The 13,920-nt window shown below is 40.5% G+C and overlaps 1 protein-coding gene across 12 annotated transcripts in view; it reads left to right on the top strand.

Annotated features, from left to right (window-relative positions):
* fto (FTO alpha-ketoglutarate dependent dioxygenase) overlaps positions 1-13,920 on the top strand; it is a 377,466-nt gene that overhangs the window by 110,978 nt on the left and 252,568 nt on the right. For all 12 annotated transcript variants that reach the window (XR_010020292.1, XM_063066848.1, XM_063066847.1 and 9 more), the window contains one exon: positions 13,758-13,877. Coding sequence is in view for 11 of the 12 variants with exons in the window: in XM_063066848.1 (XP_062922918.1) it covers positions 13,758-13,877 (120 nt within the window). In the remaining variant the exon portion in view is untranslated. The remainder of the gene's footprint in view (positions 1-13,757; positions 13,878-13,920) is intronic.

Here is a 13,920-nt window from a genome sequence, read left to right as displayed (position 1 = left end):
GCCCCATGAAAACCTACTTCAGCTGTTCCCATATGCTGTCAATGAGGTGTTTGCTCGTTCTGTTTGTGATAACATGGGTTTTTTACTGGCTCCGCCAGTTTCCTCCCACATCCTAAAATCATGGGGATTGCCACTATAAATTACACTTAGTGTAGGTTAGTGGCAAAAAGAACTAAAATGTTTGAGAGGTATGGGTTGCAGGAGCACAGGAAAATAAGAAATAGGAACGAGACATACTAAATTGCTGACTTAGGAGTCAGCATGGACTCGGTGGTTACATGGCTTCCTCTGTAATTCAAACTAGAAGATGACAAATCGCAATCTACGTTGGTTCTCACCGATGAAGACTGTTTCGCTGAGCATCTACGTTCAGTCACCAGAAGAAGCAGTATCTCCCAGTAGCCACCCATTTTAATTCCACTTCCCATTCCCATTCTGACATGCAAATCCATTGCCTCCTCTACTGTTGCGATGAAGCCACACTCAGGTTGGAGGAACAACATCTTGTATTCTGTCTGGGTAGCCTCCATCCCATTGGCATGAACATCGATTTCTTGAACTCCAATAATAGCCAATCCCCTGCCCTCTCCTTCACCAGTCTCCATCCCCTTTTCCCTCCCTCACCTTATCTCCTTGCTTGCCGAATCCCCCCTGTGCCCCGCCCCCTTTTCTTTCTTCCGTGGCCTTCTATCCTTCAGACTTACCCCTTCTCCAGCCCTGTGTCTCTTTCACCAATCAACTTCCCAGATATTTACTTCATCCCTCCCCCTCCTGGTTTCACCTATCACCTTGTGTTTCTCTCTCCACCCCCACCTTTTAAAACTACTCCTCATCTTTTTGTTTCCTGTCCTGCCGAAGGGTCTCGGCCTGAAGTATTGACTGCACTTTTTTCAATTGATGCTGCCTGGCCTGCTCAGTTCCTCCAGCATTTTGTTTGTGTTGTCTGATTCATAATTGCATTTTAGAATGTATTTCAATTGTATATTTTTTGATAGTTGGGAAATGATAATAGCATCAACTAAATAGTAGCCTTTGGGGTACTGCAAGTCTGTGTCATTATTGATGCTTCGCTGCATGCTTGAGTGCTCGGTAGGGGGGTGCTGATGCATTTTTTTGCTGGTGGGGGGGATTGTTTTGCTGTTGCTTACACGTGGAAGGGGATTTGGGGTTCTAATGTTTAACTGGCATTCATTCTTTGGGGCACTCCTCTGTTTTCCTGGATGGTTGCGAAGAAAAAATTTCAGGATGTATATTGTATACATTTCTCTGACATTAACTGTATCTTTGAAACCTTTGAAATATACACTCAGTGACCACTTTATTAGGTACACCTGAACAGCTGCTCATTAATGCAAATATCTAATCATCCAATCATGTGGCAGTACCTCAATGCATAAAACTATTCAGACAGGGCCATGAGGTTACATTGCTATTCAGACTAAACATCACAATGGGGAATAAATGTGATCTAAGTGACTTTGACTGTGGAATGATTGTTGGTGCCAGATGGGGCCGTTTGAGTATCTCAGAAACTGCTGATGTCCTGTGATTTTCATACACAACGGTTTCTAGAGTTTTAATGGTATGATAAACAAAAATATATAGTTTAGTGAGTGGCAGTTGTGTGGGTGAAAATATCTTGTTAATGAGGGAAGTCAGAGGAGAATGGTCAGACTGATCTAAACTCACAGGAAGGTGACAGTAACTCAAGTAACAACACGCTACAGCTATGGTGTACAGAAGACTACGAACATACACTCAGTTAGCCACTTTGTCAGGTAACAAGAGGTACCTAATACAAGGGTCATGAAGTGTATATAATCCATGCATATATTGGCAAAGTTGTTAATTCAAGTTGGTTTCAAGTTTGTTTAGTGTCATTCTTCAGTACATGATTATACAGGAGAATGAAGCGACTGTTAGTCTAGATTCGATGCAGCATAAAAAAGCGAATAGGTATAAAGTACACAATAAATATAAATATAAAATCAATCCTGTAAAACATAAAATACAAAAACTGTTAAACTCATGGACTGATTGCATGTACATAAAGTGATTCTAGGTGATATGGATTAATGGGTGGAAGTGTTGATCAGCCTGATGGCTTGAGGGAAGTAACTGTTACTAAGTCTAGAGGTTCTATTGTCGATGCAGTGTAGCCTCTTCTGTGATGGCCATTTTATAGCCCCTTTCCGTATGTATGTCCTTAATGGTGAGTAAGCTGGTGCTGATGATGCATTAGGTAGTTTTAATTACCCGTTGTAGAGCCCACCTGTCTGCTACTCTGCAGTTTCTGTACCACACAGTGATGTAGCATATTAAGATGCTCTCCACTGCACATCTGTGGAAGGTTGTGAGTATTTGTTTGCATAGACCAGCTCTCCTCATCCTTCACAGAAAGTAGAGGCATTGTTGAGCTTTGTTGACTGTGGAGGATGTGTTCCTAGTCCACCTTTATCCTATTAACAGCCTGCATTCATGGCCTGGCACTACCAGGTCCCTGATTTAAAAAAAAAAATTCCATTGTGCACTGGATCATGCCTTGGGTGTGTCCAGATGTGCAGCTCCATTCCTTTAGCATCATTCTTGAAATAAATAAATTAATTATGCTGTAATTTTTAACCAACATACTATGAGCCTTGCTTCCAAATCCATATATTTTCAGCTGTATTGTTAAACTCCTCCTGGTTACAAACTGCATTATGCAGCCCTCAGGATTTCGATATGCAGGTAGATTGGGAAAATCAGGTTGGTGATGATTTTGGATCCCAAGAGAAAGAGTTTGTAGAATGCTTACGTGATGGCTTTTTAGAGCAGCTAGTGGATGAGTCCACTAAGGGATCAGTTATTCTGGATTGCGTATTGTGTAACAAACCGGATTTTATTAGGGAGTTTAAAGAGGAGGCAGTGACCATAATATGATAGAATTTACCTTGCAATTTGAGAAGGAGAAGCTAAAGTCAGATGTATTGGTATGATAACAGAATAAAGGGAATTACAGAGACAAGAGAGAGGAGCTGGCCAAAGTTAATTGGAAGGGGAAACTAGCAGGGATGACGACGGAGTAGCATTGGCTGGAGTTTTTGGGAGCAATTCAGAAGGCACAGGATAGATACATCTCAAAAAAGTAGTAGTATTTTAAAGGCAGGATGACAGATTCATAAAAAAGCCGTTAAGGAGTGAAAAGATATAAAGTGATGGTAAGCTAGCCAATAATGTCAAAGAGGATACCAAAAGTTTTTGTCAGATATATAAAGAGTAAAAGATGGGCTAGAGTGGATGTCATACCACTGAAAAAAGATGAGGGAGAGGTAGTAATGGGGGACAAGGAAACAGCAGACAAACTGAGTAAGTATTTTGCATCAGTCTTCACTGTGGAAGATGAGAGTAACATGCCAGTTGTTCAAGAGTGTCAGGGGGCAGAAATGAGTGCAATTGCTGTGACTAGAGAGAAGGGCACTTGGGAAGCTGAAAGGTCTGAAGGTAGTTAAGTCACCTGGGCCAGGTGGACTACATGACAGGGTTTTGAAAGAGGTCACTGAAGAGATTGTGGAGTCATTCATAATAATATTTCATGAATCACTAGATTCTGGCATGGTTCCAGGGGACTGGAAAATTGCAAATGTCACTCAACTTTTCAAGAAGGCAGGAAAGCAGAAGAAAGGAAATTATAGGCCAGTTAGCTTGATTTCAGTGGTAGAGAAGATGTTGGAGTCGATTGTTAAAGATGAAGTCTCTGGTTACTTGGAGGCACGTGATAAAATGGGCTAATGTCAGCATAGTTTCCTTTGGGGAAAATCTTGCCTAACGGATCTGTTGGAATTCTTTGAGGAAATAATTAACAGGATAGACAAAAGAGGATCGGTGGATGTTGTGTACTTGGATTTTCAGAAGGCCTTTGACACGGTGCCACATATGAGCTTGCTGAACAAGCTAAGAACCCATGGTTATTACAGGGAAGATACTAGCATAGATAGACCACTGACTGATTGGCTGAATGCAAAGATTGGGAATAGAGATAGCCTTTTCTGATTGGTTGCTAATGACTAGTGGTGTTCCGCAAGGGCGGTTTTGGGACCACTTCTTTTTGCTTTGTATGTTAATGAACTCGATGATGGATTTGATGGCTTTGTGGCCAAATTTGCAGACATGTGAAGATGGGTGAAGGGGCAGGTAGTATTGAGGAAGCAAAGAGGCTGCAGAACGAGAATGGGCTAAAGAAGTGGCAGATTGAGCACAGTGTTGGAAAATGTATAGTCATCACATTGGCGGAAGGAACAAAAGCCTAGACTACTTTCTAATGGGGAGAAGATTTAAAAATCTGAAGTGCAAAGGACTTGGGAGTCCTCATGCAGAATTCACTAAAGGTTACCTTACAGGTTAAGTCGGTATTGAAGAAGGCAAATGCAATGTTAGCATTCATTTTGAGAGTACTAGAATATGAAAACAAGGTGTAATGCTGAGGCTTTATAAGGCATTAGTGAAGCCTCATTTGGAGTATTGTGAGCAGTTTTGGTTTCCTTATCTAAGAAAGGATATGCTGACATTGGAAAGGGTTCAAAGATGTTTTACAAAAATGATTCTGATGTTGAAAGATTTATCATATGAGGAGCGTTTGATTGCTCTGGACCTGTACTCGCTGCAATTCCAAAAAATAAGAAGGTGGCGGGGGGGCGCATCTCATTGAAACATATCAAATGTTGAAAGGTCTAGATTTGGTGGCTGTGGAGAGGATGTTTCCTGTTGTGGGGCGTCTAAGACTAGAGGGAACAACCTCAGAAAAGAGGGAAGTCCATTTAGAATGGAGATGGGGAGGAATTTTTTTAGCCAGAGGGTGGTGAGTCTGTGGAATTCATTGCTGCGGGCAGCTGTGGAGGCCAGGTCATTGAGTGTATTTAAATCGGAGGTTGATAGATTTTTAATAATCAGGGCAATGAAGGTTAAGGAGAGAGGGCAGGAGAATGAGGCTGAGAGGGAAATGGGTCAGCCATATTGAAATGGCAGAGTAGACTCGATGAGCCGAACGGCCTAATTCTGCATTTGGGCTTGTACTCACTGGAATTTAGAAGCATGAAATGGGATCTCATTGAAACCTTTAAAATGTTGAAAGCTCTTGACAGAGTAGATGTTGAAAGGATGTTTCCCAAGGTGGAAGAGTCTAGGATAAAAGGGCACAGCCTCAGGATAGAGGGCCACCCATTTAAAACAGATGCGTAGAAATTTCTTTAGCCAGATGGTGTTGAATTTGTGGAATTTGTTACCACTGGCTGCTGTGGAGGCCAGGTTGTTGGGTGTATTTAAGGGCGGAGATTGGTAGGTTCTTGATTGCCCACAGCGTCAAAGGTTATGGGGAGAAGGTCAGGATGTGGGGCTGAGGAGGGGAAAAAGGATCAGCCATGATTGAATGGCAGAGCAGACTCAATAGGCCAAATGGTCTAATTCTGCTCCTAGGTCTTATGAATATGGTCCTAACACAGGCCAATAGGATTAGAGTAGACAGGGGTGGGGTGGGGGGCGGGGAACAGTTGCCGTGATTCTTCTAGGCTAAAGGAACCATTTCTGTGCTATATGACTCTGTACATGCTTTGACTTGTGGTGTAGCATGAATTTCATCAATAACTATGATGGGAATTATATTCAGGCAGAATTGCTGTTTGAATTGGTGGGAGAGGTTTACTAAAGAAAAATCTAAACAAAACATTGAAGTGTATCTTCATTCATGTTGTTGTTGTTCGTCCATCGTTGACGTCGAAGAGGACCTCGACACAATAATGATGGTGTCGAGACTAGCGCGTGATTTGGATTTAAGTGAGGGAGAGTTGCGCAGCGTCAGCCTCACTCTCTCTTCCCAATTCCCATCTGGATCCAGTAGCAAGACAGAGTCTAGACGGCTGGAGATGGGACGAGGCGCAGTGGATGACCAGGACGTCTTCTGTGTCTTGTCCTGCTCTACACGTTCCACGACGCTTGCAGAGACCGCCTTCTTGACCGTTGGACCTTCCGCTGGTCTCGTCCGCTCAATCCGCCGGAGTCTGTCTTCAGATGCTGGGATGGACAACTCCCTATCTCACTGAGGGTCTGAGACCCGTCGGCTACCCTCACCTGGTTTAGCCGGCTTGTCGAAGCCGTTGCCCGGGGTGTGGCCGCTGTCGCATGCAAACAGCTACGGGGAGCCACAGGTGAGAGCTGAGTGCCAGGTGGGGACCAAAGGTGGACTAACTGCCCTGAAAAGGACGCGACATGTTCCTCCACCAGAGGTGCTACCACTCCCTGACACCCCATACCCCCATTCTTCATTCATATGGCTTAATTGTATACCTATATTTTCATATGTCATCAATCTTGTCATCATATCTCTTCGGGTAAAGTTTTTCTGCATTGCTAAGTTTTACACTAAAGATATCCAACAAATCTATAACCATAGTGAGTCGAGGACAGTACAATCTGGTTGGGTAATGAATCTCTGAGGTAAGAATTTTTGAAATCTATTTATATTTGAGACTACTATCAGAATTTTGGTTGGAAAGGTTGGAAGCAGTACAGGTAATTTTAAAAATGCAATGGTTGTAGAGATTTTTATTTTATTTGTTCAATTTTGCCTAAACATTGGATTTAAGTACGGATGAAATGTTTGACTACATGTGCAATAGCATTGTGGGATGTTACCTGTTGTTTATAATGTGCTAGGACATACTGAACTCACTGACCATCTGCACCTACTTTAACTGCATATGGTGGGTTGAACAAGCTAACCCTCAATATTTGACAAGCTTCTGATGAAGTGAGCAGGCTTCAAGTGGTGAGGAGCTCTTCAGTGTCATATCCTGACATGTTGTCTCCTGAATTCCCTTACAGCCTTTGACAGAGCACCAGCTGGCAAAGGCTTTTTAACTATGTTAAATCTCTGTTAGTCAGGGACATTCTTAAAAGCTATTGAAATAGCTTTGTAATAAGTGATTACAAATAAAACACTCAAAAGCAATATAAAATAAGGAAATAACTTAAACATATATTTCATTTTTGTGTGCATGTGCCAGTTGTGCATGCAGCCTGTTACAGCCGTTCCAGACCAGTATTCTTACTTTTTTCTTCTTACTTTTTAAATTACGTTATGTTTTGTATTTTTTTGCATGGTAACACGTCAACCCTGCACCCTCTCTAACATGCTGGTAGAGAGAGTTTTATTTGGGTTTTTAGCACTGGAAATAGTTACATTCCGGCACGTCTCATTAGTGGGACAGAAGCATGGTCGCATTATGTATTCCAGGGACCAACTGATGGCGCTGTCGAGCAGAGCGGCGGATACCCCTGCTGAAATCTGGAGGAAAACACACAGAGGATGCAGAGGAGGATCACAAAGTCGAGGAAAAAGGACCAGGTCAAGACAACAGAGACTTATGGAGAAGAGGAGTTTGGTTGGTAATAAAATGGACGAGTTCAGGGCGCTAGCCAGGCGTCAGAGAACATTTCGGGAGTGTAGTGTTATGTGTTTCACTGGAGCAGGGCTGCACGAGGACATATCTGATCAAAACTTTTCCATGGACGGCTTCCAGACCGTTCAGGCTGACCGGAAGTGCACTGAGAGCGGTAAGCGTAAAGGAGTTGGGGGCTTACTGCTCTGGTTAACAACAGATGGTGCAATCCGGGTCATATTACGATCGAGGAATGTGTTTGTAGACCGGATATTGAACTTTTTGCTGTTGGACTTTGGCCATATTCCACCGAGATACAACACTGGGCGGCATGGGAGGTCGTTCCTGCCTGTGGCCATCGAACTTGCAGCTCCTCCCGTGGAGGGTCAGACACCCTGAGCCAATAGGCTGGTCCTGGACTTATTTTCCATCTGGCATAGTTTGCATTTTGTTGTTTGATTGTTTGTGGTTTTTGTATTGCTATATTTATGCTTTATCCTTGGTTGGTGCGGCTGTAACGAAACCCAATTTCCCTCGGGATCAATAAAGTATATCAATCTATCTATCTATTTACTGTACAGAATCTGACACTTTAACCTATCAGGCTCATGCTGGCTCTCAGCAGAGTAATTCCATGGCTCGCACCCTATCTTACTTCTCTGCAACCTATATGCTAAGCATATAAACTCATATGCTAAGCAATTTCACTTTGATTCTTTTTCCATTTGCCTACCATAAGTATAATTTGCAGTGTTCAATTAACCTACCAGAACATCTTTGGATAGTGAAAGGAAGCCTGAGCTTCAGGTGAAATCCCAGTGGCCAGAGCTGTAAGGTTGCAGCATGTGCCAGCTCAAGGTGATCGACCTCATTCGAAAGCATAAAGTCACTATCCCAGTCCAGCTCTTTCTGCCAGAAAGTTAAGGTCCAGTTTCAAATTGCATCCAGGTTTTCCTTTGTCCAAAAGAGAAATGGACTGCAGTATGACTGGCCTCCAGTAAATTTCAAACTTTCTACTTTTACTGCTGCAGTCCCAAAAGTTATGGGGAGAGTGGTGCTGATAACTGGCAGTTGTTTTCAGTGGTCATCAAATAGCAAAGTTTGGATTAACTTGTCAGATTTGTGCAGGCTATATATATGAAAGAGGCATTTTTGGGGATACAATATTCACATAACAATAGGCTATTTCAGTTATCAAGTGATGGCATCAAATATCCTTGTCTAGTACAGTATAACAAACAAAATTCATTTTACTTCATTTGAAACTTTAGAAATACAGTGGATTCCAGTTAATTGGGGCACATCAGGACCAGTACATTTTGGCCCAGTTAAGCAGCCCTAAGTCGCCAAAGTTTCATGGAAATATTTAAAAAGGAATAATAAAGACAAACTGAGTAACAAATTATGTACAGTATTTAAATGAAAGGCAGAAGAAATCTGAACACTACCAATAGTACTGCAGCTCTATAAAATTGTGTATTAGTTCCTAAAAGTTATTGATGGAGCAACTCACCGGTGTACACAATGAACAATATCAGCGCAGACACCTAGTGCAGATAATGGACTACCGTTCTGCAATGCTATTGACGATTGCACTACAGTCAATACAGTCTTATTTTTCATTGCAACATTCAAGATGATTGTCAGTACCTTACTTCTTCATAGTTTCTAACTTGTTGAAGTAGTAAAATAGTTTTATTTTCACTTCTGGCTCTTTTTGGCATCTGCAAGCCTGAACGCTTGAAACCGCAGTGAGCAAAACTGTTGTGAATTATTTCTTGCTGACTATCAGTGACAAAAGTCACTGCTTTTTGAAGACAAACATATGCAACTGATGCTATTTAAAAACTGTTCACTCTAAGCATGGTGTGGTGTCTGACGACCACAGAAGTACACACGACTGACATTAGTTACCACTTGTACAGTAACAATCCCCGGCCTCAATTAAGCAGCATAGTGTCCCAAATAAATGAAGGGAATCTCGGCAATTCTCTTGATAGTTTTTGTTCTTTAACCCAAATAAGCAGCTGCCCCAATTAACTGATGGTCCAATTAACTGGAATTCACTATATTTTCATATACTACAGTATAACATTTTCTCACCTAATCTTTTGAAATTGCAGTGTTATTTTGATTCTGCAGGCATGCACGCATTATGAATTGGGTAAAATTAATCACCTTGTCAGCTGGTTTCTCAAGGATGACAGGACTAGAATTCCACTTGCATCACTTGATTAGCAAATTGTTCCCTCCAAATACTCCCATTTGTATAGGAGAGTGATATAATTTGTAAGAACTTGATGGGAATGCAGGGAGAGTCAAGTGGGCTTAATGTAGGTGGGTGCATGGTGGACAGTAGGGCCTGTTGGCATGCTGTGTCACTCACCTGTTACGTGTTGTGTAACAATGTCTGTGACAGCCTCAGTGTCATTACTTAAGTTGGTTATGCAGAATGGGGACAAATTTTATGATAGAAACTTTGGAAATAATTATTAAGGCATATTGGAAAGAATTATTACTGGAGTTCCAAACAACTAAAATTTTGACATAACTGCACTAGAGTTGGTACATTTCTGGAAAATTCTAATTTCAGATAGGAGTCTTGCAGTCAGCAAAGACAGGAAATTCTTCAGATGCTAGAAATCTGGAGCAACAAACACAAAATGCTGGAGGAACTCAGAAAGTTATGCAGCATCTATGGAAGGAAATAAACAGTCAATGTTTTCGGCCAAGATCCTTCTACAAGACTTAATCAGGAGTCAGCAAAGAGACATTTTCCTTCCACTTTTGAATGCAGGCTAGAGAAGTGAATAGACATCAATCTTATCTATAATCATACATACCGTATATAGCTGGATATTAATGAACTGCAACCAGTGGTTCCCAAGGGTCACCGTGTTCCTGATTCCCACATCTGTGCATTGCAAGATTCAAGAGTGAGCTAGTGATAAGAACCCAGCACATCTGACCTCCCAGTCCTCCACTGGACTCAGCACTGATTCTGAGGCTGTGGGGTAGCTCCATCATGCTGAGTTGAGAGGCTGGGTACATTTGGTATTGGACAGCTTAGTTTATTGCCAGATATAACTGGCTAATGTAGCATAATCCCATTCATTTGAATAGGGTGCCTGACCTGGAATGAACAAGCAAGTCAGTTTTCTTTCATCAGTTCTTTCAGCTAACTTAATGTTTTAAAATTATGTAATATTTTATTTTGAGTAAATTTATTATTTATGCTTTAAAATGTTTGATATTTGGAATTTATTTTAATCTGTTTCAACTCTGTTTCTATGTCTATAATAACCAGTGACTTGGTACTTGGTACCTGGTACCTGAGGCCAAATTGTCACTTGCATTAACAGGCAGATATACACTCAATGGTCACTTTATTTGGTTCAGGAGGTATATAATAAAGTGGCCAATGAGTGTATTTCTGTATGATAGTGGTCTTCTGCTGTTGTAGCTCATCTACTTCAAGGTTTGACATACTGTTTGATCAGAGATAATCTTCTGCACATCACTGTTGTAATATGTGGTTATTTGAGTTGTTGTCATCTTCCTGTCAGAATGAACTAGTTTGGCCATTCTCCTCTGACCCCTCTCATTAACACAGTGTTTTTGCCCACTGAACCTTTGCTCACTGGATATATTTTGTTTTTTTCACCATTCTCTTTAAGCTCTAGAGACTGTTGTGCGAGATGAGAAGTTACTGAGATACTCAAACCACCCTGTCTGGCACCAACAATCATTCCACAGTCAGTCACTTGTATCACGTTTGTTCCCCATTCTCATTCGTCTGATCAACAATTGAACCTTTTGACCTTGTCTGCATGGTTTTAACCTTTGAATTGCTGCCACATGATTGGCTGATTAGACATTTGCATTAACGAGCAGATGTACATGTGTACCTGATAAAGTGACCACTGAGTGTACAGTTTTATTTTTCCCATTGACCTGTTAAATGTTAGGTAGCGAGGTGTGCTCCCCATTGAACATAATTAGGCGATTACTTATGGGTCAGCTTATTTACAGTAGATTTGCCGACAGTAATTATGTATCATGCTGAAACAATAGGATCTTGGTGTTGTGGCTATTCTTATACAGATGGATAATTTAATCCATTTCATTTAAAAGCGGAATGCTTTTACCATGTTATGACTCTAAATTATTTTGTAGCATAAAACCATATAGAAATGATGAAAAGTATTTTATCATTTTATCAGCTACTTGGGAGGGAAAGCCTACATGTGCTTTCAGAGATTCAAGTGAGTTCTTTTTCCCCAAAACTAATTCTCAAATTTGTTTAATAAGAATATAGCAGCAGGAGTTGACCATATGGTTCCTTGAGCCTGCTTTGGTGTTCAATAAGATCGTGGTTGTAATAGTGATATGGGACAGAACTTTATTTTGGTGCCACCCTATGACAGCTTTGAGCATATATAATTACTCCATGGCAGTCTGGGACAGTCATAGGTTCCCAATTTGAGAGTAGCTCCTTTCCATCTCAGCCTTGCGTACCCAGAGACAATACTACCAATTGCTAGATTTCCACATTTGAGGAAAGATCCTAACAGCAACTACACTGTCAACACCTTTAGAAGTTGTAGATAATAGGAGACGTACAAAGTCAAATTTTATCATCCCTCCCCTCAGTGTATTTCAATGAATTTTGGTCTCATTCAACCAGAAAAGAGACCCATTTTTCTGCGCCTTTCTTCAAAAGTGAACTCCTGTACTCTAGGATTCTATCTGGAGAACCTTTCCTACCTACTTGTAATATGAGTATATTCTTCTTTCATCTAAATCATAGCACTAAATACAGTTATGTGTCATTTCACCAATAATTGTAGAGATGCAGTAGAATAACTTACAAAAATAACTAAAGACATATCCTCATTGCACTCACCTTCGAAAATTCATTGCGTGTGAAATAGTTTATGCCTTTGCAACCCTCAGCATGATTTGGCCCATTTGAAGGGGATGTCGGTAATGGAATAGAAAGTGCTGATGCAATGGATGGAACTGAGCGTCCACTAATTCCCTTCTGTTTATTCAAGTGCAAATTAAAGTAGAGACTGAACTAATATTAGGCCATGTGTTGGTCATTGTTTAAACCTTGTTTACTTTCTTCTATTACGATAGCAAAGCTCAGAGCATTGGTATGCAGCATAGTGTGGCAAGGAGGTTATGTCTTTTCCAAGGTGCTGGTTAAAGAGAAACTGGAGCTGCACAGTTCAATGACAGCAATTTTCCAGGTATAAGTCCTGAAACGATGAAACTGGATTTGCAAATTTCTATCCTCTCTCTCTCTTAGTTTTCTAAATCAGTGGCTTAGTAATCAATGTTTTCTGGAATACACTTGGTACTGTACCATTTAGTTTTCCTCAAAATGTTGCATGCTTGTTTGTGCATCCTAATACACGTGCCATTACTAGTAGAACAGATAGAAAAGAGTCTAGAAATCTGAAGTAGGTCAGATAACATTGGTGGAGGCAAAAAAAAAAGTTTCAGTTTGACCTTTCACCAGTTGAGATTAAATGGACACACCAGCTATTTACGCATGCTGGCTGGTATATTGAATATTTCTAATATTTTCTGTTTTATTTCAGATTTGCAGCTTTTGCAGTATTTGAATTTATGATGATGTAATTTTCTGATTTGACATTATTGGTGCAGAATTAAACAGTGCAGGAAAACCAGCATGAAGTGACTAGATTTTTTGTTTAGTTGACATTTAGCATAAATGAGAAGCTATTTAGGACACAGTAGCAACTTTTAATAAAACGGCAACATTTACAAATAGTGTGGCGGATAGGAACATGATTTTCCATTCAGTTCCTCATGCCTGTTCTACTGTTCCATTTAATCATGGATGGCTCGTACCTCAACTCCATTGTAATGTTTTTAAACTATAACCCTTGATAATCTATCTTAAATAAATATGGAAATGTTACTTGATCATACTGCCAATATAACATAAGAAAATTTAGTGGATGGTTACTCATACGATTAGATCTTTGTAGGTTGTGATATTACTTTTACAATCTTAAGTTAAAAGCAGAAACTGCTGTAAAAAACATATATAAGCATTTGTGAAAGTAAAACATTAGTTTCTCTTTTGGGCACAAAGCTTTATGGATACTGGTGTACTTGATCAATTTCTTTCTGATTTTCAACCTTGCTAGCAATTAATTAGGTTATTTAGAACATACAGGTAATAGAGAATAATTTGTTTAATAAGAAAGTGCCAATTTGAAATATCCAACTCTATAAAAAGAGTGCCATCTTTACACAATAAAATTTGTTGTTGTTAGACATTTCTTATTTGAAGTTTTCTTGCTGCAGGTGGAGTTTGAGTGGTTGCGGCAATTCTGGTTTCAAGGAAAGCGTTCTGCAAAACTGAGTAACTGGTGGTTTGGACCGATGGCTGTGCTGGAGAATTCCTGGAAGGAAATGGAGCAAATGGTATGTAATTATTTGTATCCTATTTGACCCAGTGTTTTCCTCA

This window comes from Mobula hypostoma, chromosome 14 (assembly GCF_963921235.1).
Source record: "Mobula hypostoma chromosome 14, sMobHyp1.1, whole genome shotgun sequence".
Lineage (NCBI taxonomy): Eukaryota > Metazoa > Chordata > Chondrichthyes > Myliobatiformes > Myliobatidae > Mobula > Mobula hypostoma.
The sequence above is the reverse complement of the archived record's forward strand: the minus strand, read 5'-3'. Positions and strand labels throughout refer to the sequence as shown.